Here is a 26,111-nt window from a genome sequence, read left to right as displayed (position 1 = left end):
AATAAATCTCTCCTGGCAGGAGCTGTTAAAATGTCTCACTTTATCCAAGCCTTTTGGACATTTAATGGCTCTGCAGGCCCCTGTTGTATTTCAGCAAATGCTGATGACAAATTCCCTGATAAAACAAACAGAAACATGGAACAAATCCTACCTGGAAGGTGTCCCTGGGTCCTTATCCTGGATGGAGACACAGCAGCACCACCAGGGTTTGTTATTCCCAGGAATTCTTATTCCCATGGCTCTTTCCTACCCTGTTCTCCTCTGCTCTGGTTCTTCAGAAATTCCCAAATTCTTCCCTGAGGTTCCAGCTCAGCCTGGAGAAAAGGAGGCTCAGGGGGGCCCTTCTGGCTCTGCACAGCTCCTGCCAGGAGGGGTTTGGGATCTGCTCCCAGGAACAGGGACAGGGACAGGAGAGGGAACGGCCTCAGGCTGGGCCAGGGCAACTCAGGGTGGAGATTTGGAAATTTCCTTTACAGAAGGGGTGGTCAGACTTGGGCACAGTGGTGCTGATGCCTTGTGCAGGCTGGGCAGAGCTCCAGAATAAAGCAGGGATTTATTCCAAGCATCTCCTCCATGGATCCACCTTGGGCAGCACCAGAGCCCAGCCAGGCCTGCACCCAAGATGAACCAAAATGGCCCCAAAATGCACGGCCGGGCACGGGCTCTGTCCCTGGGATCAGTTCTGCTCCATTTGCATCTTGCAGTTCATTGTCCCATTCCAGCTTTAGCCCCTGCAGTCCCACCCTGCTTGTTTTTCTCTCTCCAGCCCACGGGGTTTGTGCTCTGGGGCTGAGGTTTGGATCATTTGTCCTTGGTGCCCAGCTGGAGCAGGAATTGTTTTGTCTCCCTGCTCTGTGCACAGAGCTCAGCATCCCCTGATGTGAGCCCAGCCCCACACACTAAAGCAGCACAGAATGGGAAAATAGAAAAGCCAAACCCTGAGGCATCAGTGGAGTCCCCATCTCTGGAGGGGTTTTAAACCCCTGTGGATGTGGCATTTGGGGACATGGGGCAGGGCTGCTGGGGCAGTGCAGGTGGAGCAGCTGGACTCGATGACCCCAGAGGACTTCACCCATCCCACCCACACCCTCCTCCCAGGGCTCTCTCCACCTCTTTGTGCTGGGGCTGCCCCCTCCCAGGGGCAGGAATTGGTGAGCACAGGCAGCTGAGCTCCCATTAAAGGGTATTTTTTCCATGGATGGGATGTTCTGCCCATTCCCCAGTGGCCCCAACCACCTGGAGCCAGGGGCTGACCCACCCCAAAATCCAAATCCCAGACTCCAGCACTGCCCCTTCCGTGGGGACCCCTCCCATGGCTCTGCCTTCCACAGCTCTGGATGGACCCAGCACCCACTGAGGGGGATTGGGAATCCTCGTTGTCCCTGCTGCTCCAAAATGTTTTTGATAAACTCTGGAAATGCCCACAAAAACCCCACTGGATTGACACAGATATTCCCCAACAGATCCTGCTCCCAGCACCACTCGTGGCTCATAAACCCACGTGTTCCTCATAAATCTAACAGAGGTTTCTGCTTTTAAATTCCATTAAAAGAACCCAAATCCTCCACACAGCTGAAGGTTACAGTGCTGCAGAATCCTCCTTTGTGTCTCAAGGTCAAAATTAATTTACCAAGAGCTGCTGTTCCCTCTGCAGGAGCAGATAAACCACAGGGTTTAGAGTAAAACTCAGCAAATTAGGGCCCAGCACCAGCCCAACACCATTCCCAAATGTGTTGCACTGTTAAATGGGAAATAAAGGACACCACAGATGCTTCCAATAATTCCAGTTTTGAGTCAATTTTCCCTCCTTTGTCTTAAAGAGCTTTTGATGTGCAGCCCCAATATTGTGTCTCTCTCTGTTTTTAATAATTTTCTATTACCTCAGCAATATAAACTGTCCTGCAATGGGCTGAACTTTAATCTGGGGGAGATCAAACAGGCAGAAATACCATGGGCTGGAGAGTGACCAACTGGGGGGCAATATTCCCTCTCCTCCTATAAAAGATAGACCACATCAAGATAAAAAATTGCTGCTTGGATTGCACAGACATCACATCTTTGAGAGGCTCCAGGCCCATGGAAAGGGAATTTTCCCTTTTTTTCCATGGATGTTCTGCAGCAGAACCAGCTGCTCATTCCACCCCCTGACCACAGAACCATGAATTCATAAAGAAACACTGGTTAAAATATTGAAATACACAAGAAAGATGCTGTCAAATTTTTCTGCAAATGAAAAATTGACTCTTTTTTTTGTCTAGCGGTTTTGAAAAAATATTATTGTGCTGTTGTGCAAAAAATGTTCTTTAGAGCAACTCTATCCAAATGTTTCTTTTTGCTGGCTCAGGACTCTGCTTTATAGCCCCTGTGCTCACAGCAGAACCACCTGGGAGCTTGGGCTGCACCATCAAATCCCTGAAATCCAACAGGATTTGGGGAAGGAATCATTCCCTGGGAGGGGCTGGGATGGAATTCCCAGAGCAGCTGTGGCTGCCCCTGGATCCCTGCAGTGCCCAAGGCCAGGCTGGACACCCTGGGACAGTGGGAGGTGTCCCTGCCATGGAATGGGGTGGGATTGAAGGTCCCTCCCAAGCCAAAGCCTCTCCTTTGCATCCCTGACCCCATGTGGAGGAGGCAAAGCCAAAGCTCAGGCACCCCAAAGAGGCTGAATCCCACCCAAAAGCCAAATTCCTCCTGCTGAGTGTGCAGGAACAAGAGCCAATGGATGTGGGAGGTAAGGCCACATTGCAGAGCCTTGGATCCAGCAGGGGTTTGTGCTTGGAGTGTTCTCCTGGCAGGCTGGAGCTGGGGGGTTTCAGGGCTCTCCTGGTGAGCACAGACCACAGGACAAGGACATGGGATCGAGGATTTCCAAACCTTCCTGGAAATCCTTGTTCCTACAAAGCAAGGCACAGATTCCCTCCTGACCTGATCCTTGAGTAAACACAAATCCTGGGGAGTTCTGAGCTTCCCAGCCCTCATTTCTGCACAGGCAGCTCTGGCCTTTTCCTCTCAACTCAGGGAATGCAGAATTCCAGCCCAGCCTCTCCTCTGTGGGAACAAAGGATCCAAATCCCCATTTCAGGCTCTGCCTCAGTGGCCTTTACATCAGCAAATATTTATTTATTATTTATTCCCTTTCACAGCAGCACAAGCAGCCTGGAGGGGATGAGCTTGTCCAGACTGGAGGCTCAGTGAACGCCGTTTATCCAGAGTTTTATTCCCACTCCTCCAGAGCTCCTCCATCCAGCCAAGGCTGCTGCATTTCCAACAGCCCTGGCTCTGCTCTCTCCTTGAAGAAGGAAGGGATGATGGTTGAGCATCTGGAATATCCCCTCTCCTTTTGTTTGCCAGCTTTCATCCCCTGTCTGCATTCCCACCTGAGGAGTCACTCCTCCATTTCTGGCAGCATTTCTTTTCCACAATGACCTCACCAGTTCCTGCCTCCCTGTGTCACCTCCCTGTGCATCAGGTGCGAGCCAGACGATGATTTCAACCTCAGAATTCCCAGATTTCCCAGCTGAGAGGGAGGGAGGGCAGGGAGAGGTGCTCCCAAGGCTTTCCAGGTGTGCTGCTCAGAGCTGCTCCATACCCAAAAATACTCTGACCTCAAGGACCCAGCTTTGAAATAAAGGAGAAACCTCAAACTGAGCCTGAGCTGTTTGAACATAAAACCACAAAGTGAGTGAGGGATCATTTTATGATCCCACCGCTGCTCCTGAAGGATTTGGTTATTCCAAATTCCTGGTTAAAGCCAAGGATGCTTGGCTGATAGCAGCTCAGCTTCCCTGGAAACTGGGAGCCAGGGACCCTTCAGGATGGAGGAAATGCCGACGTGTTCGTGGTAAAACAATGTTTTAATAAACAGCAGCATAAAATAATCAGTGTTTAATATCATCTCTGGCACGTGAAATACAAAAATGCACATATCTCAATTATAAAATAGCCTTTGTTATTACATTTTTTTTTTCATGCTTGCCTAATTGAAATGCCCGTAATTAATAACTCAATCATCAAGTAATACAGTGATTAAACGCATGCAGTGAAAACAAAGAAAGATATTTGTATAAGGTAGTGGCTGAGTATCACCATAATATATTTCAGGAACATCTACATCAGGGTAAAAATCAAAAGAAACAGCCCCAAGATATAAAATGCAGAGATGTATTTTCACTTCTGCTGTACAAAAACATCATCACACTTTTGTGCAAAAAAAGATAAAAATAAAGTCCTTTTATACAACATTGTCAACTGAGCAAAAAGATTGGTTTTTGTGGACAATAAAAATATTATTCAGTACAAAAAAAGAGTCTGTGGAAAATGTACCGTACACAGCACGTGTGTAACTCATTAAAGTGGTTTCAAATGAAGAATCTCGATTGGTTCTACCTGAATGGGTTTTTTAATGACACAAATGGTGCATTTCTAAGTGGAAAATCAGCACTAATTCACATTATTAGACACAATTGCTATCGATGGATTTGCTGCCTGATGGAATGTGAGCCTCCCTTTTTCCAGGGTTACTGGAGTCAGAGTCACTGAAATGACACAATAAATATTCCTGGGAAAGCTGATTGTCATCTCTAAAATTGTGGTTTGGCGCTTTTCCATTACACAGTTGCATAGCAACAAAAGGATATAAAATTCCTGCTTGAGCGAATAGATCATGAAATGTTATCTTTGAAGAAGTTGATTCAGGTTCTGAAATTAAAGCCCTTTAATTTCATTTCCTTTAAGGCAATTCCTTAAGAGCTCCAGCTGTCCTCAGCAGCCAGCAGCAGATGAGGTTTGTAGACTGCAAGCTGATAACTCCAGCATTTGTGCTGTCACATAAATGACATTTTTTGGTACGAATCTGAGCTCAGACTCCCAACCAAACCAAAGACCAAAATCCCACCTGAAGTAACTGATTCAGCTCTCAGATCACACATTTGAAACACAATCCTCGACCGCAACATTTACAAATATTTTCCCTATTGGCACTGAAATTGCACACCCAGATCTCCGAATCTTTGCATCTCCTAAAAAAAGAGACAAATATTAAAATATGGTTTTCAGTATTACAAAAAAGTTCCCGTGATTCAAACCACGCTTCAAAAAGCTGTGAAAAAGCATCGGATAAAACGTTTTTATTTTAAAAAAACCCCTCAGATTCCCTCCGCCCCTCTTTGAGTTGTTGGTGGCACCTGGGGAATCGTGGCCAAGGCTGGGGATTCCCACCGTGAGGATCTGTCTGGCTGTGCCTGCCCATCCTGGCGAGCAGTGAAACTTCACAGAAGACACTTTGCTGCGACATCTGTCCAACAACCAGAAAAGGACCTCCAATAAAATATCTGAATAGGAAAAAAAACCCCCCATCTCTCCTGCCCCCGCCGAGTCTGCGTCCGAAGGGTTCTCTGTACAAAGGCCTCGCGTATTTACAACTCCGCCGAGATCACCGAGTCGTTGGGTCCGTGCACGCTGGAGTCCCCCAGCAGGGAAGACTGCTTGGAGTCCATTTTGTAGGGTTTTTGAGTTTTGTTGCCAAACACCGTCATGCCCATGCCCGCCGGGTGGCTGGGGATGGCCATGTGGGACAGCAGGGGAATGTTGGCCTCCTGGTTGGAGCCCGACGAGGGCAGGCTGGTGACGTGGCCCGTGCTGGTGGAGCCGCTGGCGCTGCTGGGCGAGCGGCTCTTGGGAGGGGGGCAGTGCTGGATCACCCTGGGGGCGGCCTGCGGGGCGTAGTGGGGCGCGGGGAAGGCGGCGTAGCCCGGCGGGATGGGGAACCCGTTGATGGGGATGTAGCGCTGGTTCTGCGCCAGCGGCGGCCCCATGAAGCCCGCCAGCTGGCCCTGGGGGATGCCCTGCGCCGGGAACATGTAGTTGGGGTACCGGGGGTTGCTGAGGTTGCTGACGGGGCTGGCGCTCAGCGAGGTGGTCTGGGTGGTGGCGTTGCCGCCCGAGGGGGTGGTGGAGCTGGTGTGGCTGGAGAGGCCCTCCCAGGAGCGCAGGCGCGCGTGGATCTCCTTGAAGCGCGGCCTGCGGGAGGGCAGGTCGTGCCAGCACTCCGTCATCAGGCTGTACATCCTGGGGGGACAGTCCTCGGAGCACGGCAGCAGCTGGCGCTTCCGGATCATCTCGATCACCTCCTGGTTGCTGAACCCGTAGTAGGGCTGGAGGCCGAAGCTGAATATTTCCCACAAAACCACCCCGAAGGACCAGATGTCGGAGTCGGAGGAGAACTTGCCGTACATGATGGCCTCGGGGGGCATCCAGCGGATGGGCAGCAGGGACTTGTTCTGCACCCTGTAGTAATCGGCCGAGTAGATCTCCCTGGAGAGCCCCAGGTCGGAGATCTTCACGTGGAGCTGCTCCCCGATCAGGATGTTGCGGGCGGCCAGGTCCTTGTGCACGAAGAAGTGCCCGGCCAGGTACTCCATGCCGGCGGCGATCTGCACGGCGATGTGCAGGAAGTCCCCGTGGTCCAGGCTGGACTTGACCGTGCCGTCCTCGTCGCTGCTGCAGCCCACGTCCGAGTGGGGCGAGCGCATCACCAGGAACTCGTGCAGGTCGCCCTGGTTGGTGTACTCGAACAGGAGGCACACGGGCTGCTCCTGCGTCACGCAGCCCAGCAGGCACACGATGTTGGGGTGGTGCAGCTCGGCCATCAGCGACGCCTCCTGCTGGAATTCCGCCCACTGCTGAGGGTTGTTGAAGTCCTTGAGGGTCTTGATGGCCACCAGCTGGGCGTGGTCCATGCCCGGCAGGTAGAGGTGGCCCTTGTAGATCTTCCCAAAAGCGCACTCGCCCAGCTCCTCCATGAAGCGCACGGCGGAGAGGGGCAGCTCCTTGGCTTTGCTCTGTGAGAGAAACACCAAGAACAGGTCAGGACTGAAAATGGCCTTTTTAAAGGGAAATCTCTTGGTGCAGGATGTGTGGGAGCCAAGGAGGTGGACACAGGAGCAGTGATCCCCCTGGTGGCAGGCACAGCCCGAGGGACATCAGGAACCAAACAGAATCACCGGGATCCAAATGAGATCACCGGAATCCAAATGGGATCACCAGGATCCAAACGGGATCACTGGGATCCAAACGGGATCACCAGGAGCCAAACGGGATCACCAGGATCCAAATGGGATCACCATGCTCCAAATGGATCACCAGGATCAAACAGGATCACCATGCTCCAAATGGGATCACTGAGATCCAAAGGGGATCACCAGGATCCAAATGGGATCACCATGATCCAAATGGATCACCAGGATCCAAATGGGATCACCATGCTCCCAAAGGTAACAAAAAGAATTCCCTTCCGTCCTCTCCACAAGGTCAGATACAACAAGAATTGGATCCAAATATACCCAGGAACCATCAGCATCTCAGCATTTGGCCTTGGGCATTTCTGTACTTCCAATTGAATGTGACTAATTTCAGGAATTGAGGAATTGAGGCAATTCCCATGCTCTAAGAGGACCATGCTGAAGTGTTTTCTGGGCCAGGGCCTGGAGTTTTAGCAGGAAAAAATGATTTTGTTTTAAAAACCATGTTCTTGTAGCCAATTTTCCCTTGGCTTTGCTGTTAACCCTTCCAGGTACAGCAGAGTCTGTTTCTGTTGCCACTTTTCTGTTCCATCCTGAAACGCTGACAGTGAGTTTCTCAAAGGAGAAAGGCAAACCTTTTAAACATTTATTGCCCTTTGGTGTGCAGATATTCACTCCTGGGCCATAAAGAACCTGCATTATTCCCAACTTCCACTTGTGCTTGTAACACCCAAACCCACTCATTTAGGGCCCTCAGTAAATCCACAGGTAGTAATTTAAGGTTAATGAGTTTGGGATCTAGGTTCTGTAAATTAGTGTAAACATTGGCATTTGCATTCCTGAAATCATGCAAGGCCAGCTTTCCAGTGGCAATGTGGGAAAAAAACCTGACGTTTCAAATAATCATAGAAAAAAGCAGTTTTTGCATGAATTAATTCTAATTGTATTGATCACTTATGACTTTATACAAACACTGCATTAATAATCATAATAATGATGATAATAATAATAATAATAGTAAAGCCATTTAAGCAGGCAGCCCAGTAGACTGCACAGTGATGGCAGGAAATTAGCTATATTGTTGAGGAACAGATGGTTTATATTACCCAAATCCTTTAGGCTAAAACTTGTTTAGGTCTGGCATATTGTAAATTATATTTTAGTAATGAAAGTGAAATGACCTCTGTCTGACCTGAGCCTGGGTCCGTCTGTTTGAACCAACAGAGTGGAAAACTGGGGGAAGAAAATGAAGTCATAAAGTTTTGGCAGGAAGGGCTCATTTGGAGTGGAGCAGTTGTAAATCTGCTCAGCTTTTGTTTGACAAGTATTTGTCACACACGGGTGTCCAAAATGTAGGGAAGTGTAAAATACACAAGAGGCAGCAGGTCAGGGGAAAGGGAGAGGGAAACCCACCCCTTCCACCTCTTCTTCAGCTCCAGGACAAGATGTCCCTAATTTATTATATTTTTGAAGGCAATTAAAGTCCCTTAAAACTGGAGGAAATGCTAACATTCCTATTTATCCAAGCAAACAACTGCCTCAGTGGGAGCTCGAAGCTTAAATGTGTTTTCACCCAAAGCTGACATCAATTTTCAAAATAAGATTCCATTTCCTTTCCTTGAAAATATTGTTTGAAAGGCAATCAAAACACTGGAGACAAGGAGAGCTGGCTTTCCCAGTGGGAAAATCCTGAATTAGCATAAATAAAATGAAAATACTCCTGCAGCACATGATTTGAAAATTGAAAGGAAAGAGAATGGTCAATATTTGCAAACATTTCCAGGAATTTCTGCTTTCCTGTGCTGTGAGTGCCAGCAGGAAAAGTGGGAATTGCATCCTCAAGAAAAGGATGCTGGCATTCCTATTATCTTCAGGCCTGAACCCCCAATTCCCAGCAGAACAGGGAGCAAGAGGCAACCCCAAATTTAACAAAATATTCCAGGAGGTTGGATGCAAGATGCAGTTTGGACACTGACTTTATTAAATGCTTTTTTACTGCTACCAAGATTTTGAGCTAAAAGCACTCCAAGCTGTACAGGAAAGCTGGAATTGGGAACTTCCAAGGAAAATGAGGATAAATTCACCAGGCCAGTGTGTGTGGGATTGAGATACAGGTTTTCACTCTAAAAGAAATTCCACCAAATTCCAAACAAGCAAAGCCCATCAAGTTCTTGAAGAACCATAAAATATCCTGAGTTGGAAGGGACTCCTGAGGATCAGGAGCCTTGGCATGGTGTGGGACACAGGGGAAATGCTCTTCCAGGGCATTCCTGTGCCTGTGGATGGCAGGAGGCACCTCCAGCCCTGCCCTGGGTGCCACAGCCAGGCCTGCACATCCCACCAGGAGAAAGGAACACAAGGTTGGTCACACTTCCATCAAGATGATTTTTAAAATTTTTCCTGGGTGTGGGGCTGTGCTGAAGCCAAACAGCAGCAGCAGGAGCTGTGCTGCAGGCAGAGCTTTGAGGCTGTTTTGGACATTTCTGCTTTTAGCTGAGGGAATGGGGAAGCCTGAAAACCCAAGGAACAAATCTTTCCCAAGGTGATTTGAGCTGAGTGAAAGGTGACAGATGAACTGAGCACAGCCATGAAAAGCTCTCCTGAGGAAATGCTGAATCACATCTTTACCTGCATTACCCTCTCACTTAAATGAGGTGTTTTGGAGATGCTTCAGGAAGGGCTTTCTTGCTTTATCCCACAAAAACTCCATTATTTCTCCAGAGACGCTGACACACAGGAATCCCCCCCTTGGTCCAGCACACGCTGCTGCTGCTGCTGCTGAGAAAACCCTCACAGAAATCACACAAATCCCAGGCTGGAAACCCCCTGAATGCCTCAGTGCTGGGTTGTTTGAAGCATTTCCCTCCCTGGCTGCAGGTGTGGGAGCAGAAACGAGGGTTCACCTTTGGTTTGTAGGCGTTGAGCATGGACATCTCCACGTTCTGCCCCCGGACGTGCTTGGGCTGCCTCTGCACCGGAGGGGACGAGGATTTCTGGTTGTTGCGACAGATGCAGATGAAGAAGAACAGCAAGGCTATGGCCAGGGGAATGGTGACACTTGGCACCAGGATGTACAGGATTTCCATTTTGTTCTTCTCCTTGGAATCCTTGTAATCTGTTTCAGAAAGGGGAAAAAAAAAAAACAGAAGGAATGAAGCATCCCACGGAGTCAAACACATCCCTGGGTCAGCTACAGTGTTAAAAAGAATAAAACATCCTTTTTATCTTGCTGAAATCCACCTTGAATGCTGTTTTATTCAATTAATATTAAAAGGAGAAATTATTTTGTGGAGGAGCAGTTCTGTGAGAACACACAGGAGCAGTCCCTGCCAGGTCAAACCTACTGATGAGCAGGAAAGATGTGGCCTTGGCTTGGGCTGAAATGAAGTCATGGCCTGACACAGACCCACAGAAAATGGAATTTCTAAAACATCTTATGGAAGAAGCTTGTGGGATGTGCCCCTTCCCCTGGCAGGGAGTTGGAGCTAAATGATTTTTAAGGTCCTTTCCAAGCATTCTGTGATTCCAGGAAAAGCTCTGGTGGGAATACCATCTCCTTATTTTGTGTCTTGGTTTGAGACAATTTAAAGGAGAACAGTCTGGATTGAGCTGTCTCCCTTTAAAGGTTCAACCAACCCCTTTCCACCAAAAAGGAATGGATGCAAGCAGATGGAGGTGAAAAAAGAACAGCTCAGTACAAGCAGAACCAGGCAAACAGTGTGAGGTGTCAGGAAAGCTGGAGCAGGGATAAAAGGGAGGAATCCAGAAGAGCTGGGAAGGAGGATGGTGTAACACAGCCCAAAGGCTCCCTGCAACCCCTGCTCCCTCTCAGGGCTCTTCCCAGGGCATTTTGGAAATATTTTGGATCCCTCTTTGCCACTGCCCAGGATACCCAGCACTGCATCCCTGGGCTGGGAGATGTGGGAGAGGGGAGAGGCTTTGGGAGGAGCTCAGGCAGCTCCATGGGGGAACAGGGACAGATCCCAAATCCGAGAGCCCCAGGGACAGGGACAGATCCCCCATCCTGAGAGCCCCAGGGACAGGGACAGATCCCCCTCCTGAGTGCCCTGGGCACAGGGACAAGGACAGGGACAGATCCTCCATCCCAAGCACCCCGGGCACAGGGACAGGGACAGATCCCAAATCCCTAGAGCCCCAGGGACAGGGACAGATCCTCCATCCCCAGATCCCTGGGCACAGGGACAAAGACAGGGACAGATCCTCCATCCCAAGATCCTCAGGCACAGGGACAAGGACAGGGACAGATCCCCCTCCTGAGTGTCCCAGGCATAGGGACAATGACAGACAGATCCCCCTCCCGAGTGCCCCAGGCAGGGCACACAGAGCCCTCCCTGCTCTGCCATTTCCCAGGAGCATTCCCAAGGCTTAGGGTGGAATTACACCTGGATTAACACGCTCACTCCAGGGGACTGGAGGATTCCTGGAGCCCTGGCTGTTTCCAAGGGACTTGGGAATGCCTGGGGCTGCCTTGGGGACCCTGGGAGAACAGGGAATGTTTTATTATCCCTGCAGGGTCACTCCAGTTTGTTTGTCTGTGTTTTCCAGGCTGGATTTGTACAAGTGCTTAGCGGCCCACACAGATCTCTTTTATGCACTTCATTAAACATGAACTTGATCTGAAGCTTGGGCTCGACTCAAATTGTGACAGAGGCAAAGTTCAAATGGTTCTGGATGTCACTTTGCATAACCCCTCTCCTCTTTCAGCTCACGCTGTCCTCTGCTCCCCCCACGTCCTCTCTGATCATTCCTTTCAGATTAAGTTGTGCCATCTGGTTTTTAATTGAGAGGAGAGGTAGCCCAAATATTCCTCCAGCCTTTGGGAAAGGGGAGAGAACTAAAGCACCACCCCCATGGCGTTTTCCCTGTTCCCAGAGAGGCAGGGATTCACACACTGCCCTTCCCAACCTTCTTAGGCTGGGCTTTGCTAAGCCTCATGCTCGAATTACCCCGTGTTTCACCTCTCCCTGCAATCAGGCTGACAAACTTTGATGAAACAAATCTCTCACAGCTTGTGAGATACAGTTGAAGAAAGGAGAAGAAAGCAGCAGCACGAGGCAGAGGGAGACCTGGGCACCAGTTCATCACCTGAGCTATTCCAGTCAAAGGCAATTATTATTCTTATTAAGTAGCAGCCCCCACCGTGAAGCCTCATTAGGTTAATGAGCTTCTTGGGAGCCACCCTAATTAAATCCATTTCCCATCTAGGCATGTCCTGGTGGGGCAGAATGCACAATGCTGATTAAAACAGGCCTGAAATGGCTCTTTCAGCCAGTGCAAAACCAGCAGAATGCAAGTCCCACACAGTATTCTGGTTTTAATATGCAGATTAGCACTCAACAATTCAATTACTGCTCACCTGATCCAGCCCTGCTTGTATTTAGAATAATAAAGCCACAGAACAACCATTTAAGTAAGGCAGCAGTGAGAGGTTTTGGCAATTAAAAACTTTGTCAGGAATTCTCCAGCCCATAGCCAGCCTATCTCAGTTATTATCAAGCAAAGCCTGAAAATCAGAGTTTGGCTCCAAAAGAGTCCTGGTATCCCAGATCAAAAGCCTGAGGCAGGCCTGGCACCTCAGAGCCCATCTAGAGGGGACTGGCACAGGAATCTTCAGGAGAGCTTTTTGTTATTCCTGTTGAAATAACAGCAGAAGAGGTACAGGACTCAAAAAGTATGGGGGAAATTACAGAACTGTTGAGGTGGGAAAAGCCATCAGAGATCAGCAAGTCCAACTCCTAAACCAGCACTGCCAATGCAGCTCAGGCCTTGTGTCAAAAATAGAGGTGGCATTGCCAGGTCCTCTAAAATGGATTTGAAATTCGTGTTTATAGAACTGCCCTGGCTGCATTTTGGGTTTGCAAAATGAACAAAAAAGGAGATTCAGCTCTCATTTGATTCTGCTTTTCAGAGAGCTGGGGGGAAGTGAATGGAAGACCTGAACAAATGGGTCCTAATTGTTTTATCTGCATGTAGAAATAATAATATTGATAACAGGCCAAGAAAAAAACCACAGCTATTTGCATGGACATGCCAGAAACCCACCCAGAGACGTTGTGGAAATTCAAAGTTTCACACCAAATTTGATGCTGCCTACAAGTTGTCACAGTAACATTTACCTTTCCCCTCGGAAACGAGATACCTTTGATGTTCCTGCTCCAGAGCCAGAACCAAATCACATTTTTTCTGGTTATGGTTATGAACATTCCTGCAGGGAGACATGTTCTGAGTCTGCTCCAAAGTCTTTTTCAATTAATGGAAAGATGGGAATCGATGCCAAAATGGGATCTAAATCATGTTCTTACTGAAAGGGTAGATCAGGGGGAAGGCAGATAGTCTGGCCTCTATCATGTGCATCTCAAACCCTCTCCCTGTTTTTGGGCCCCCCACAAGAAGAAAGCCATGGAGGGGCTGGAGCGTGTCCAGGGAAGGGAAAAGGGCTGGGAAGGGGCTGAGCCTGGAGCAAAGGAGGCTCAGGGGGCCTTGTGGCTCTGCACAGCTCCTGCCAGGAGGGCACAGCCGGGGAGGTTGGGCTCTGCTCCAGGGAACAGGGACAGGAGCAGAGGGAATGGCCCCAAGTTACACCAGAGGAGACTGAGATTGGGTATTTAGGAAAATTTCTTCACTGAAAGGGTTGTCCAGCCTGGCACAGCTGCCCAGAGCAGTGGTGAGGTCTTAAAAGGAACTTTAAAAGACATTTAAATGTGTGGATGTGGCACTTGGGGACATGGTGCAGTGGTGGCCTTGGCAGTGCTGGAGGTGGTTGGACTTGATGACCTTGGAGGGCTTTTCCAACCTAAACAATTCCATGTTTCTATGGTTTAATTTGGCCTAAGGAGTTGCACTGATTGGAACAACAACCTGGACAGTCAGGAACACCTGAGCTGGCAGTGCACAGCCATTCCCCAGGAAATTATTTTCATGCCACCACTTTGTCACTGCAGTGGCAGCAAGTGCTCAAAGGTGTCCTGGGAGCAGGGCCAGCCAGCCTTTCCTACAAACATTTTGTGCACCAAACTGATGCCTCAGGTTTTAGCTTTTCTATTTTCACATTCTGTGCTGCTTTAGTGTGTGGGTCTGGGCTCACATCAGGGGATGCTGAGCTCTGTGCACAGAGCAGGGACACAAAACAATTCCTGCTCCAGCTGGGCACCAAGGACAAATGATCCAAATCTCAGCCCCAGAGCACAAACCCCGTGGGCTGGAGAGAGAAAAACAAGCAGGGTGGGACTGCAGGGGCTAAAGCTGGAATGGGACAATGAACTGCAAGGTGCAAATGGAGCAGAACTGATCCCAGGGACAGAGCCCGTGCCCGGCCGTGCATTTTGGGGCCATTTTGGTTCATCTTGGGTGCTGCCCAAGGTGGATCCACTGGGGAGATCCATTCCTTTGAATGAATCCCTGCTTTATTCTGGAGCTCTGCCCAGCCTCTGCTCCAGGGCAGCCTGCACAAGGCACCAAAACCCATCCCCTTTCCCCCAGCTCCAGCCCACACCGGGTCAGGCATTACCACAGGCTGGGACATCGCAGAGCTCTGACTTGAGGTTCTCATCCAGGGTGAAGCACCACGGGGCGTCCTTCTGGTTGCCAGGGTTCCTGCAGTAGGAGTGGCCCCCGTTGAGCTCGGGGTACCTGGCAGCAGTGAAGGTGTGGGTGTGGGGGTACTGCGAGTTCCAGGGCTGGCACTGCCGCCCCGAGCGCGTCACGCTCACCGTGCCCCGGTAATCCACGCCCGTGCTGTTGTAGCACCTGTGATCTGCAAAGACAACACAAGACAAAGCCACTCTTCATTTGTGAGTGTCTGAAGGACACACAAGGCAAGATGTATTCTATTTGCCATCTGGATGGCAGTTGTCTTCTGTTAAGTGGGCAGTTTGCCTTATCTCTTCCACAGCTACTCCTCCCTCTGGGGAGACACCTGCTGATAACAGCTACTGAATGTCACTGCATGGCAGATAAGAACTGCAGCATCCCATTGGGAGATGTGAGCCCAGAGGGAGGAGCCAAGCATTCCTACCTGGATATAATCTGGAGATTCTGGAACACCAGCCAAGCATTCCTACCTGGATATAATCTGGAGATTCTGGAACACCAGCCAAGCATTCCTACCTGGATATAATCTGGAGATTCAGGAACACCAGCCAAGCATTCCTACCCAGATATAATCTGGAGATTCTGGAACACCAGCCAAGCATTCCTACCCAGATATAATCTGAGATTCTGGAACACCAGCACGGCTTCTGCACTGGATTCCCCAGAGGAGCAGCAGCTGCTTCTTGCCCTGGATCTTCAGAGGAAGACTCCACCCTTCTACAGGGAACCCGCCCTGACCCTGCAGGACGGCTGAGCCACAATTCTAATGGGACTGCTACCAACACCCTGACCCACAGGGTGTCAGGTTGTGTTCTGACTCTGTCAGTGTTGATTTAGTTTACTGCATTGTTTATTTTATCTTTTTATTTTCTTCCCTATTAGAGAACTGTTATTTCCTGCTCCCATATTTGTTGCCTGAGAGGCCCTTAACTTGAAATTTATAGCAATTTGGAGGAGGAAGAGGGTTCACATTCTCCATTTCAGGGGAGGCTCCTGCCTTCTTTAAGCCAGGCACCATGGCAAAGCAGGCACTCAGCACTCACTCTTGTTGATGGGGTCGGCCATGGGAATGCCGATGCGGATGCAGTTGACGGCCTCAGGGCTGTCGGGCTGGGGCAGATCTTCGCAGTTGGGCAGCTTGAGCCTCATCAGGATCATGGGGTTGGACCTGGCAAAGATGTACTCGGTCTGGCACAGCACGTTCTCCAGGATCTCACACTCATCCCGGCACAGGTCCCGCGGCTTGGGGACAGAGGAGGTCTCGTCGCAGTAGGGGAAGGCGTAGTGGCACAAGGAGGGGATGGCAAACTGGGAGCACTTGTCTGACAGGTGGCTGGAGGTGCCGATCATGGTGAAGGCAGCTGGAAAAAAACACAGGGGTTTGGCTTGGGAACCTTTTCCCTGAGAAAAACCCTCACTCCCCACTGCAGCTGTGCAGGTGATGAGCAGGAATGCACAGCACTAATTACACTGGAAGTTATTAACCATGCTGATTTCACTGACAAGGAAAATACATCAGGTTTTCATCATGGGATTAATGCTAAGCTCATTACCCAACCCCCCAAACATAATTATTCCTTTAATTATTCCCTTTTTCCTCCCAAATAACTTAGAATAATTTACAGATTCCTGTAATATTTGGAAGCCCAACAGGTAACCCCCTAATGCGTGCATCAGTTCCTTCATGGAAGGTGACAATCCCAATACAATCCCAAATAACTTTTCAGACGAAATGCTGGAAGATTATGAACAGGTGGCTCCACATTGCCCTTCTTGGGGAAAGGAAGCCTTTTTTTGCAATGCTGACAGTGCTTGGAGACAAAAGGAAAAGAGAAATTTGGGATATTCTGACAGCAAGGAAAAAAAAATCTGAATATAGAGATGATTACCAGGTCTAGGATCAGACCAAGTTAATTTATATAAAAAATAGAGAATATAATGGTATCTATGATATCTATGAATTCAGCAACCCCATCAGCACATCCCACAAAAATAATTGCAACCGGTTCTCCCCTAAATCCAAAGGAATAATACTGCTTGCTGGATTATTTATGCAGCCCTTCCCAGCACCTAAATTATTCCAGCCATGTAAAATCAATTAAAGTTTGTCCCCCCTTTGCTTTCAAAACCTGCTGGGGTAAAGCAGCACTGGGTCTCCCAGAAGCTGTAAACACACAGCCCCTCGTCCTTGAAAAATCTTTTTTTTTTCAGATGTTTTGGGAGGAGCTGGAGGAGCAGAGACCCTCAGACGAGCTCATGGCAGGAAGGAATAAAGCAAAGCAAAACAACATCACTGTTTATAAAAATCCAACAGCTTTTTGGGAGCAGACAGCTGGGTGGGGAAGCAGCCAAGGTGTTTTTACCCACCTGTAATCTGATTTTCTATCTCCCCCTGCATGTGCAGGGACTCCATGTAGATGGTTCTGTTGCCAATGAAGCGGGCACAGGCGATGCCCCTGTAGGGCTGGCAAAACCCATCCTCCTCATACTCATCCCTGAAACAGCCAGAAACACAAAAAGGTGACTGCAAAATGTTGAAAAAAATTAGGATTATTTCATTCTCTTCAACAAGATCTTGAGTATTTGTTTGTTTAAATAGACCCCTTTCATCTGCCTGGTAAAAAGTGGCATTTCAGCTCAGCCAAAATACACACTAATGTTGTATGAAATGAGTGCTTTTAAGGCTCTGCTCAGAAATACACCCAGCCTTGATTAGAAGAGAAATATAAACTGCCTGGAAAAATAGGATTGATGTTTATTTAAAGCAGCTAACACATAGTTTTCTATTTTTGAACCAAGCTTGTGCTTAATATTGATAAACACAGCAGGAAGAGTCATGCAGGCAGAATTTAAAGTGTATATAGAAAATCCAACCTCTGCCAGCACCAATACCCTGGAAATAGGAAATGTTTGCTCACCCTTCTGTGTGTGGCAACATTTAGTGCTAAACCAGAACCAAAACTGAGACAGGAGCTCTACTGACGTATTTCTTTCATCTGGTGCTTTCTTTTAGGCAATATAGGAGACATTTAATCCAGAAATCCAGATGGGAAATTATTTGCCAATGCTCTTCAAACAAAGCAAAGAAAGGAAATTGCTGAAGACCCAGGCAGACACTGGGTATTTTGAATATTCAGCACTGAACAGGGAGTTTTAGTGGGGTGTTGAGGAGGGGTTTGAGTACATGAACCCTGAAATCCCAACTGCATGAATCAGCCCTTTCAATTCCTTCCTTTAGGATCCACTGGCAGATATTTTGCACTGAGATTTCTGGGAAGAACTTTCTGGACAGACACCTCGGCTCTGCTTGAGCTCCCAGCAAAAAATGAGGAGCTTAATGAAAATTTGCTGATATTTTCTTTGTTATTCCTGCCCAGCCCAGCCATGGCTCTCAAAGTGGGATAAATGATAGTGGAAATATCCCCTAGGGATGATGACAGCCGGGTAGGGAACAGGTTACTCCCTTTGTGTGAGGAATTCTCCCTCCCCCAGATGCCAAAAACCCAACAGCGGAATCACACCACGCCTTAATAAGGGAAAAATCAGAGCTTTTTTTTTTTAATCAACTCTGCCATTAAGTTTAACAAAAGCCACTTTCATCCCGTCCTGAAGACCTTGGCTGTGGGAGCTTGGAAATGCAAATCCCGGGGGGCTCTTTGAAGCCGCCCGTTCTTTGTGCGCTGCGCGGGGGCAGCGGCCGCTCCGCTCCCGTCACCGCGGCCAGCGGCAGCTAATGGGATTAACGGGAACAAGCGCTGGGATCGCCTTCCAGGGCATCCCAAACACCCCCCGGGCTCCCCAGCAGCATCCCGGGATTCCCGCAGAGCTTCAGGGAGAAGCCAAACCCCGCGGATTAAGCGCAGTAATTTATGAGTGTGAAGGAGAGGGGTGGGAAAGAGGGACGGGAGAGATGGAAACGGGGGCTGGGAACACAAACCCTGTGAGGAATCCCTGAGGGAGCTGGGGGTGCTCAGCCTGGAGAAAAGGAGACTCAGGGCTGCCCCCATCACTCTCACAGCTCCTGAAAGGTGCCTGTGCTCAGCTGGGGCTGGGCTCTGTCTCCAGCAGCACTGACACAGCCAGAGCACACAGTCTCAAGCTGCACCAAGGGAAATCCAGGTTGGATATCAGGAAAAAGATTTTCCAGAAAGGTGATAAAGTTCTGGAATGGCTGCCCAGGGAGGTGCTGGAGTCCCCATCCCTGGGTGTGTTTAACAAAGCCTGGATGTGGCACTGGGTGCCAGGGTTTAGGTGCTGGGGCTGGGCTGGACTGGATGATCTTGGAGGTCTCTTCCAACCTGGTCATTCTGTGAATTCTGTGAAACCTCCTCCACAGCCACCTCAGCACTGGGAAATCGGTGGGAAAGAGTCCAGGTTCCCCTGCATGATGTTCCTGAGGTATTCTCAAGCACCTTGGAAGCTGGGTTGAAAAAGCACAATCTTTAACTGGCAATTAAACTCTTCATTACCAGCCCCAGGGAAGGCTGAGGTGCCTCAGGGATTCAGGTAACAAAGACACCTGAGCTGCAAGCAGGGACCCACAACCACAGCCTTGGTTCCTGCAGGGAGTCAGCTCTGGTGACAATATTTTTATTCTGTTGGGTCTTGAAGAGAAAAACTGAAACCTGAGCTCAAAAAGCCCCAACAGCAATTGCAGGCTCTGGAGTTGAGTTCATCTTCTCATCATTAAATGCCCAGATAGGATATAATTAATTAGTTATAATCAATTATTAGTTTATTATTTTTCTGGAATTATAGCATCATAAAATCCTTAAAGTTGGAAAAGTCCACTAAGATTCAGTTCGACCATTCCCCAGCAGTGCCAGGGCCACCACTGACCACGTCCCCAAGTGCCACATCCACAGGGATGGGGAGGAATTGGGCACCCCTGTGCCCAAGTCTGACCACCCTTTCTGTAAAGGAAATTCCCAAATCTCCACCCTGAGCTGCCCTGGCCCAGCCTGAGGCCGTTCCCTCTCCTCCTGTCCCTGTTCCTGGGAGCAGATCCCAAACCCCTCCTGTCAGGAGCTGTGCAGAGCCACAGGGGCCCCCTGAGCCTCCTTTTCTCCAGGATAAATTTATCATGGAATTTCACTCAGGGACTGCACAAAGGCTGCCCCAACGATGGGCAGCCAGCAGGGACACCAGCTCACCTGTCTGGAAATGCCCCGTGGAACGGGATTTGGCAGAAAATCCCAGGAGGGGAAGATTAGAGTAAAGAGGAAGGGTCAGGATGGCACCAGCTCTGCCCTGGGGCTGCATCCAGGGAATTCCCACAGGGAAAAAAGCGGATTAGAAGCTCCTGAGGAGCAGGAACTACTTGGGATTGTTTTGGAAATCAGCCCCGTAACGGGGCAGAAGAGTCAAACAAATGAAAGGAACAGGAGCATCAGGGTAGGACAGAGGGACCCCGAGACCCCGCGGTGCCCAGGACACAGAAAGGGCCGGGAGGTTCCCCCGTGGAGCAGCAGCTCCGAGCCACTGCTCCCCACAACAGAGCGGCTCTGGGGGCAGCCGCAGCTCTCCAAACCCTTTCCCACCGAACAGATGCTGCCGAGGTGATCACCCTGTGCTTCCCATACACTCCATCCATCCATCCAAACCCAGAGGAGCACGAAGGATCCTGCAGCTCGAACACATTCCCCACCTCCTGCTGCCCCCTGGCAGCGCTCTGCCTTTAAACACGGCTGGTTTCAGCTTTGGCTTTAAACACACCTATCAGCTCTTGGCTTTAAACACAGCTGTTATCAGGTTTGGCTTTAAACACACCTATCAGTTTTTGGTTTTAAACACAGCAATCGGGGTTTGGTTTTGAACACAGCAATCACTTTTTGGCTTTGAACGCACCGATCACTTTTTGGCTTTAAACACACCTATCAGCTTTTCGTTTTGAACACAGCTATCCCTTTTTTGTTTTAAACACAGCAATCGGATTTTAGCTTTAAACACACCTATCACTTTTTGGTTTCAAACCCAGCGATTGGTTTTTGGTTTTAAACACACCTATCAGTTTTTGGTTTCAAACCCAGCAGGTTTTGGTTTTATACACACCTATCAGTTTTTGGTTTCAAACCCAGCAGGTTTTGGTTTTATACACACCTATTTGCTTTTGGTTTTTAACACACCTATCAGTTTTTGGCTTTAGACACAGTTATTATCGGTTTTTGGCTTTAAACACAGCTATTATCAGTTTTTGGCTTTAAACAGGCTCTCAGTTTCTCGGCTGAGCTCGCATTCCTTTCCCACAGTCCGTGCTGGGCATCCCTCCCCTGCTCGGTGTGAGGAATCACCTCGCCCCTGCTCCGATGTGTTTGTGCTTCTTGTTCCTGATCCCGTTCAAGGAAAGGTCCCTTTGGCTCCAGCAGGACGGAGATTAGGCCCGACCCAGCAATTAACGTGTTAACACAGCCGAGCTTAACTCCTCCTGATTAAGCCCCAACGAACTGGAAGTCAGGGCAAGCCTGGAGGCGTTTCTGGCTGAGGATGGGCTCGAATCGCTTGCGCAGACTGGGGAGGGCAGGAACAATCCCATCCCCAGCACGGCCAGGATTTGGGCTCTGGGAGCTGCCCCAGACCTGACTCCTGCGCAGGCTTTGCTTCTTTTTTGCCAGGGATTAAATGCACAAGATGGAATTTCTTGCTGGGACTCAGATGTTTGTTAGTTCTTATCTCTGTCACAGTCTCACAAACCCTGAGTTCTGCAGCACTTCACTCTCACCAACTGAAAATGGAGCCCCATCTCTCTCTGCAAGGCCTTTTAAGGATAAACTGTCCAATTAAGAAATGACACCTGAATTATTTTTACTTTTAACCCAATACCCAACCACCCGTGCCCCCCATGGGGACTTTTTTATCCAATTACACAAAACCACCCAAACCCATGGAGAAGAAGGTGAAGAAAAAGATGAAGAAGGTAAAGAAGAAAGTAAAGATGAAGGACCAGCCTCTGCCACAAAACCTCCATCTTATATATTAATATATATAATATATATAGTATAATAATATATAATATATATTATATTATTAATAATATATAGTGTAATAATATATAATATATTATATATTATATTATTATAATATATTATATATTATATTATTATAATATATTATATATAATATTATAATATATATAATATATATTATATTTATATTATATATAATAGATATATATTGCTATATATACCTAGTATTCTACTAATATATAAAACTTTAAACTCTATTATTCTCTTAATATATAAAATGTAAAACTCTCAGTTTAAATAAATAAGTAAATTTTGAATATAATGTTAAATTTTAAATGAAATAAATTTAATAAATATATAAAACTTAAACTCTAGGTTTCCCACCATGTTATCTCACACACTTCTATTCCAACTCCACACCCACAATCCCAGTTCTGTCATTCCATTTTGGAAGTTTTCTCCACAGCCTCAGGTCAATGCAGTGTTTTTCTCTTGGGGGCCAGTGCCTGGCAGCACAGAAAGTCTGAAATTCTCAGCACCCAGGCTCCAAGAGGTTCCTGTTCCTTGCCCTGCCTGCACCCCTGGGCCCCTCTGAGCACGGGGTGAAGGACCAAGAGCTGGATTTTAATGACCAACAGGTGACACAGCACTCTTCAGATTCTTCCTGTTCAGATTTCTGTTTTCTGTTTCACTCTGTCAGTATTTCCAGCCTGGGTGTTTATTTTGGAGCTGCCCACTGCTTTTGGATCCTGCTGCGCCTCCCCTGTGGCAGCAGCTCCGGCTCCATGTGATAACAGCACCAAGGATGAATTCACCCCGTGCTCAGGTGTCCCTGAGGATCTCATTGCTCAAACTCACAGAAACCCAAGCAGGAGCTTTGAAAGGTGTCCACAGCCAAAATCTCTTTAGGATCCCCCCAGCCCAGCCCATTCTCTGTTTCCATCCCTATCTCAGCTGCTCCTGCTGTGAGGCTCCAGCGAATGCAGAGGCTGCTCCCCCTCCCAGAGCAGCTCCTTTCTGAAACGGGGCAGAATTTCTGCCTCTGCAGCTTTTTGGGCATCCCCATGCAGAGAAACACCAACAATCAGATTGCAATATTGATTTTCTTGGTTCACACTGAGCCTGGAGGGGCTGCGTGGCACCACCTCCTCTGCAGCTGGTTCCTGAACACAAACCAAAGTTCTCTGGAAAGCTCCACTTCCCAACATCCTGAATTTTCTTTGCCAGCCTTTTTCTAAGTCACCAGAAATTGCCCAGGTTTAAACAACATTTCCAGCAAATGCCAACAACAAGTCCAGGGACTCAGTTCAGCAAAAGCTTTGTAGCCAGGCTTTAATGTGAGTTCATTTAGAAGAATTTCATATATTGATAGAAAAACTGAAGCTGTGAGATCATGTTGTATTTAATTTTACAATCCAGTATATTAAAAAAGCATATTCCAGAGATGCTGTAATTGTGTGGTCATTCCTACCACACCCCATGGATTTCCTTTCCTTTCTTGCCTTAAGAAGGATTTAAATGAGCACCCTGCAAGAAAGAATCATAAATACAGGACTAATTTGGGTATCTTGAGCAAAAGTGGCCAAAGGAGAGAACAGAGCAAGGCAAGACAAAGTCCCAAATGCTCTGAGTGTCCCCAAAGCCAGCATGAATTGAGGTGTAAATGCAGAGAAAGTTGATTTATGAGAATTAACCAATCTGAAGAGCAAAAGCAAATCAATGTTGAATTATCTCCCAGATCTACCAAGTGGACATGGAGAAGTTTTGGCTCTGGGTGAAGACTGCAGACATTTTTTTCACTGACAAAGTGAAAGACATTTTGTCTTATCATTAATTACAAGATGTAGTAATAAATTATTTTTATGGTTACATACACCCCATGCCCCCTCTCTGTATAAATTATTTGTACATTGTTAAATAATTTATATTTTGTTCCCTTCTTCTGTTCCAGCTTCACACAGGATGAAATGAAAGGGTTTTGACTTGGCAGATCTCCCTTAAAGCAAACAGATGAATAAAATTCCCTCATACTTTCCAAAGAGCAAAACCCAGCTCCTTGTGCCTCGCTTGGAAAATGGGAACACCTTGGCTCTGTTTCACGGTAATATTTCAGCAAATTTCTGCATTTCACTTTGCAAAGAGAAGAGAACTGCCCAGACCTTCACATCATTGTGTAATTTAGGGAAAAATTCTGGGGAATAAAAGCTGTTGCTGTTTGACACCCCTTGAAAGGCACAGGGCAGCCAGGACTGAAATGGGTCACTGGGAAAGCAGAGGCAGACAGTAAAAAATTCATTATGCTGTGCTTTGGCATCATTATAGAGTCCCATAGCACCTCTGACTAATAATAATAATAATAATAATAATAATAATAATAATAATAATAATAATAATAAAGCCTGGGATAGTGGAAGGTGTCCCTGCTTCTGGCAGAGGTTGGAATAAAATGATCTTTAATGTCCTCCTCAACCCAAACCATTCTAGGACTCTGTGATTAAAAAACAAAATTAATAATTAAATAATTTAATTAATAAATAAATAAAATCTGCCGAAGGAATGGCTTTACTTAGCTGTTACCTGACTGCTCAGGCTGATGGTTGCTTTGAATGATGCCTCCAATCCAGGTATGGATAAATAATCCAGAATTCCTGTGGGTTTGGGATGCTGGCTGAATGGATTTGCAGTGGGATAGCAGCAGGGAGCCCAGGCCAGCACTGAGGCCATGTTAGGGCCACAAATTAGAGCTAAATATTGATCAAAACTCAATCAATCAGCCTGGAGATTCAGCTGCAGGGATGTTTTTTCCTCCTAAATGTCCCTTTGCTGACACAGCTCCTGCAGGTGGAGCTGCTTAGGGGAAAGCCTTGGGAGCAGGGTTTGGATGTTCCTGGCAGGTTCCTGACACCATCACTCAGGATGAACTGCAAATCAGATCTGCAGAGTTCTGGCAGTGGCAGAACTCCTGGCACTGGTGCTTTGTTTGACAGAGCCATCGTCAGGGCACCTTTGGAAGCTCAGCCCGTCCAAGTTTTAAATGCAGAGGGGGGAAAAAAGGTGAAATGTTTTTGAGGAGCAGTCAAGAGGGATAAGACAACACCTGCTGAATGTTGCCTCCTCTCTCAGAGGAGAAAACCCCCAGAAAAGTCCCCTCATCCTGCTGGATTCCCTCCTGGAGCCACGGGGGTCTCACCCAGCCTTGCCCACCCCTCACCGGGCACGGAGCTCCAGCTTGGGCTGGGGCTGCCAATCCTTCATCCCAAAAAGGATGGATCCCAACAAAATCCCATAAATCTGCAGCTGCCCTGCCCTGAGTGATCCCAGACCCTGTGGTTGAGGGGCTGAGGGGCCTTGGGAGGGGATGGCAGGGGCTGGAGCCCATCCCATCCTCATCCATGTCCCACACACTGCTGGGAACTGGACCCCAAGGCCAAGGGAAGAGAATTCCTTTAAGGCTCGGCCACATCCTTCAGGTTTTTGTCCAAATCCCTCCTAGCTGGGAGGGCATATTCAGAATTTAAGGCCCAATTATGCACATTTTTGTTAGACTTGAGAAGGTTGCCCAGCCCTAAATTCTGAAAATTCAGATTCTGGTGTTCTAGAAAGCAACATCCCAACCCTTCCTGGGTATCAGGACATTGCAAATGCAGCTTTGAACTCTTCAAACTGACAGAAAAACCTGCAATATTGAACCCCACAAAAACAGAATTTCAGCCTATTTTATCTCTCCCTAACTCTTTCCTGCCTTCCCTTATTTTCTGGAGTCACAGCTCTATTTCTGCTCCTCCCTCCCCTCTCCTTCCTCCTAACATTTAATTTGTCTTCTGTGCCTCAAATAGTTCTTTCTTCTGGTGACCTAATATTTTAACCTTAAGCATGATGAGAAACAGACTTCACAAACCTGACACTTGAATTAAAAGTGAAACACATGCCTCAGCACAAGTTAATTAAAAATAATACCTATAATGTTAGCTTGTTTAAGCCATTATTTGACCAGAAATTTGCACCCATCAATAAATGGAGCCCACAACTGCTGCAAAAATAACAGCAAGCTCCAGGTTACCAAAATTAGCTGGTTTAATTCTCTTTTTATTTCACAGATAAAAAGATCTCCCTGATAGGAGAGGGCAGCCAGAGGGGGTCAGGCTGTGCTCCCAGAGAACAGGATGAGAGGAAACAGCCTCAAGCTGTGCCAGGAGAGGTCTAGGATGGATATTGGGATTTTATATTTCATGGAAAAGGTGATCAGGCATTGGGACTGGGAATGGTGGAGTCCCCATCCCTGCAGGGATTCAAAATCCCCGTGGATGTGGGGCAGTGCTGGGGGTGGCTGGACTCCATCTCCGAGGCCTTTTCCAAGCTAAACAACCCCATGGCTCTGTGGAACTCCAGACTGCTTTAAGAAAATGGATTTTCCTCAAGAACCTTGCTGGGAGTCAGGCCTGGCTGGGCTCACAGAGCTTTCCCCAGCAGTGGGGGATTGTTGGGTTTAGGAGCATCACAAACTCGAGCTGGGGCTAAA

General features: G+C 47.9%; 1 protein-coding gene across 1 annotated transcript in view; it reads right to left on the bottom strand.

Moving 5' to 3' along the window:
- Nucleotides 1-3,870: 3,870 nt before the first annotated feature.
- ROR1 (receptor tyrosine kinase like orphan receptor 1) overlaps nt 3,871-26,111 on the bottom strand; it is a 159,641-nt gene continuing 137,400 nt past the window's right edge. Inside the window, exons 5-9 of the mRNA XM_071436918.1 lie at nt 16,998-17,125; nt 15,674-15,991; nt 14,548-14,793; nt 9,923-10,134; nt 3,871-6,839 (exon numbers count right to left, since the gene is read on the bottom strand). Coding sequence (XP_071293019.1) covers nt 5,415-6,839; nt 9,923-10,134; nt 14,548-14,793; nt 15,674-15,991; nt 16,998-17,125 — 2,329 coding nt within the window. The 3' untranslated portion in view covers nt 3,871-5,414. The remainder of the gene's footprint in view (nt 6,840-9,922; nt 10,135-14,547; nt 14,794-15,673; nt 15,992-16,997; nt 17,126-26,111) is intronic.

The sequence above is a fragment of the Agelaius tricolor genome, unplaced genomic scaffold (genome assembly GCF_023055355.1).
Source record: "Agelaius tricolor isolate 1412-34295 unplaced genomic scaffold, bAgeTri1.0.p SCAF_11, whole genome shotgun sequence".
NCBI lineage: Eukaryota > Metazoa > Chordata > Aves > Passeriformes > Icteridae > Agelaius > Agelaius tricolor.
Note: the sequence above shows the minus strand (reverse complement) of the source record. Positions and strands in the feature narration are given on the sequence as shown.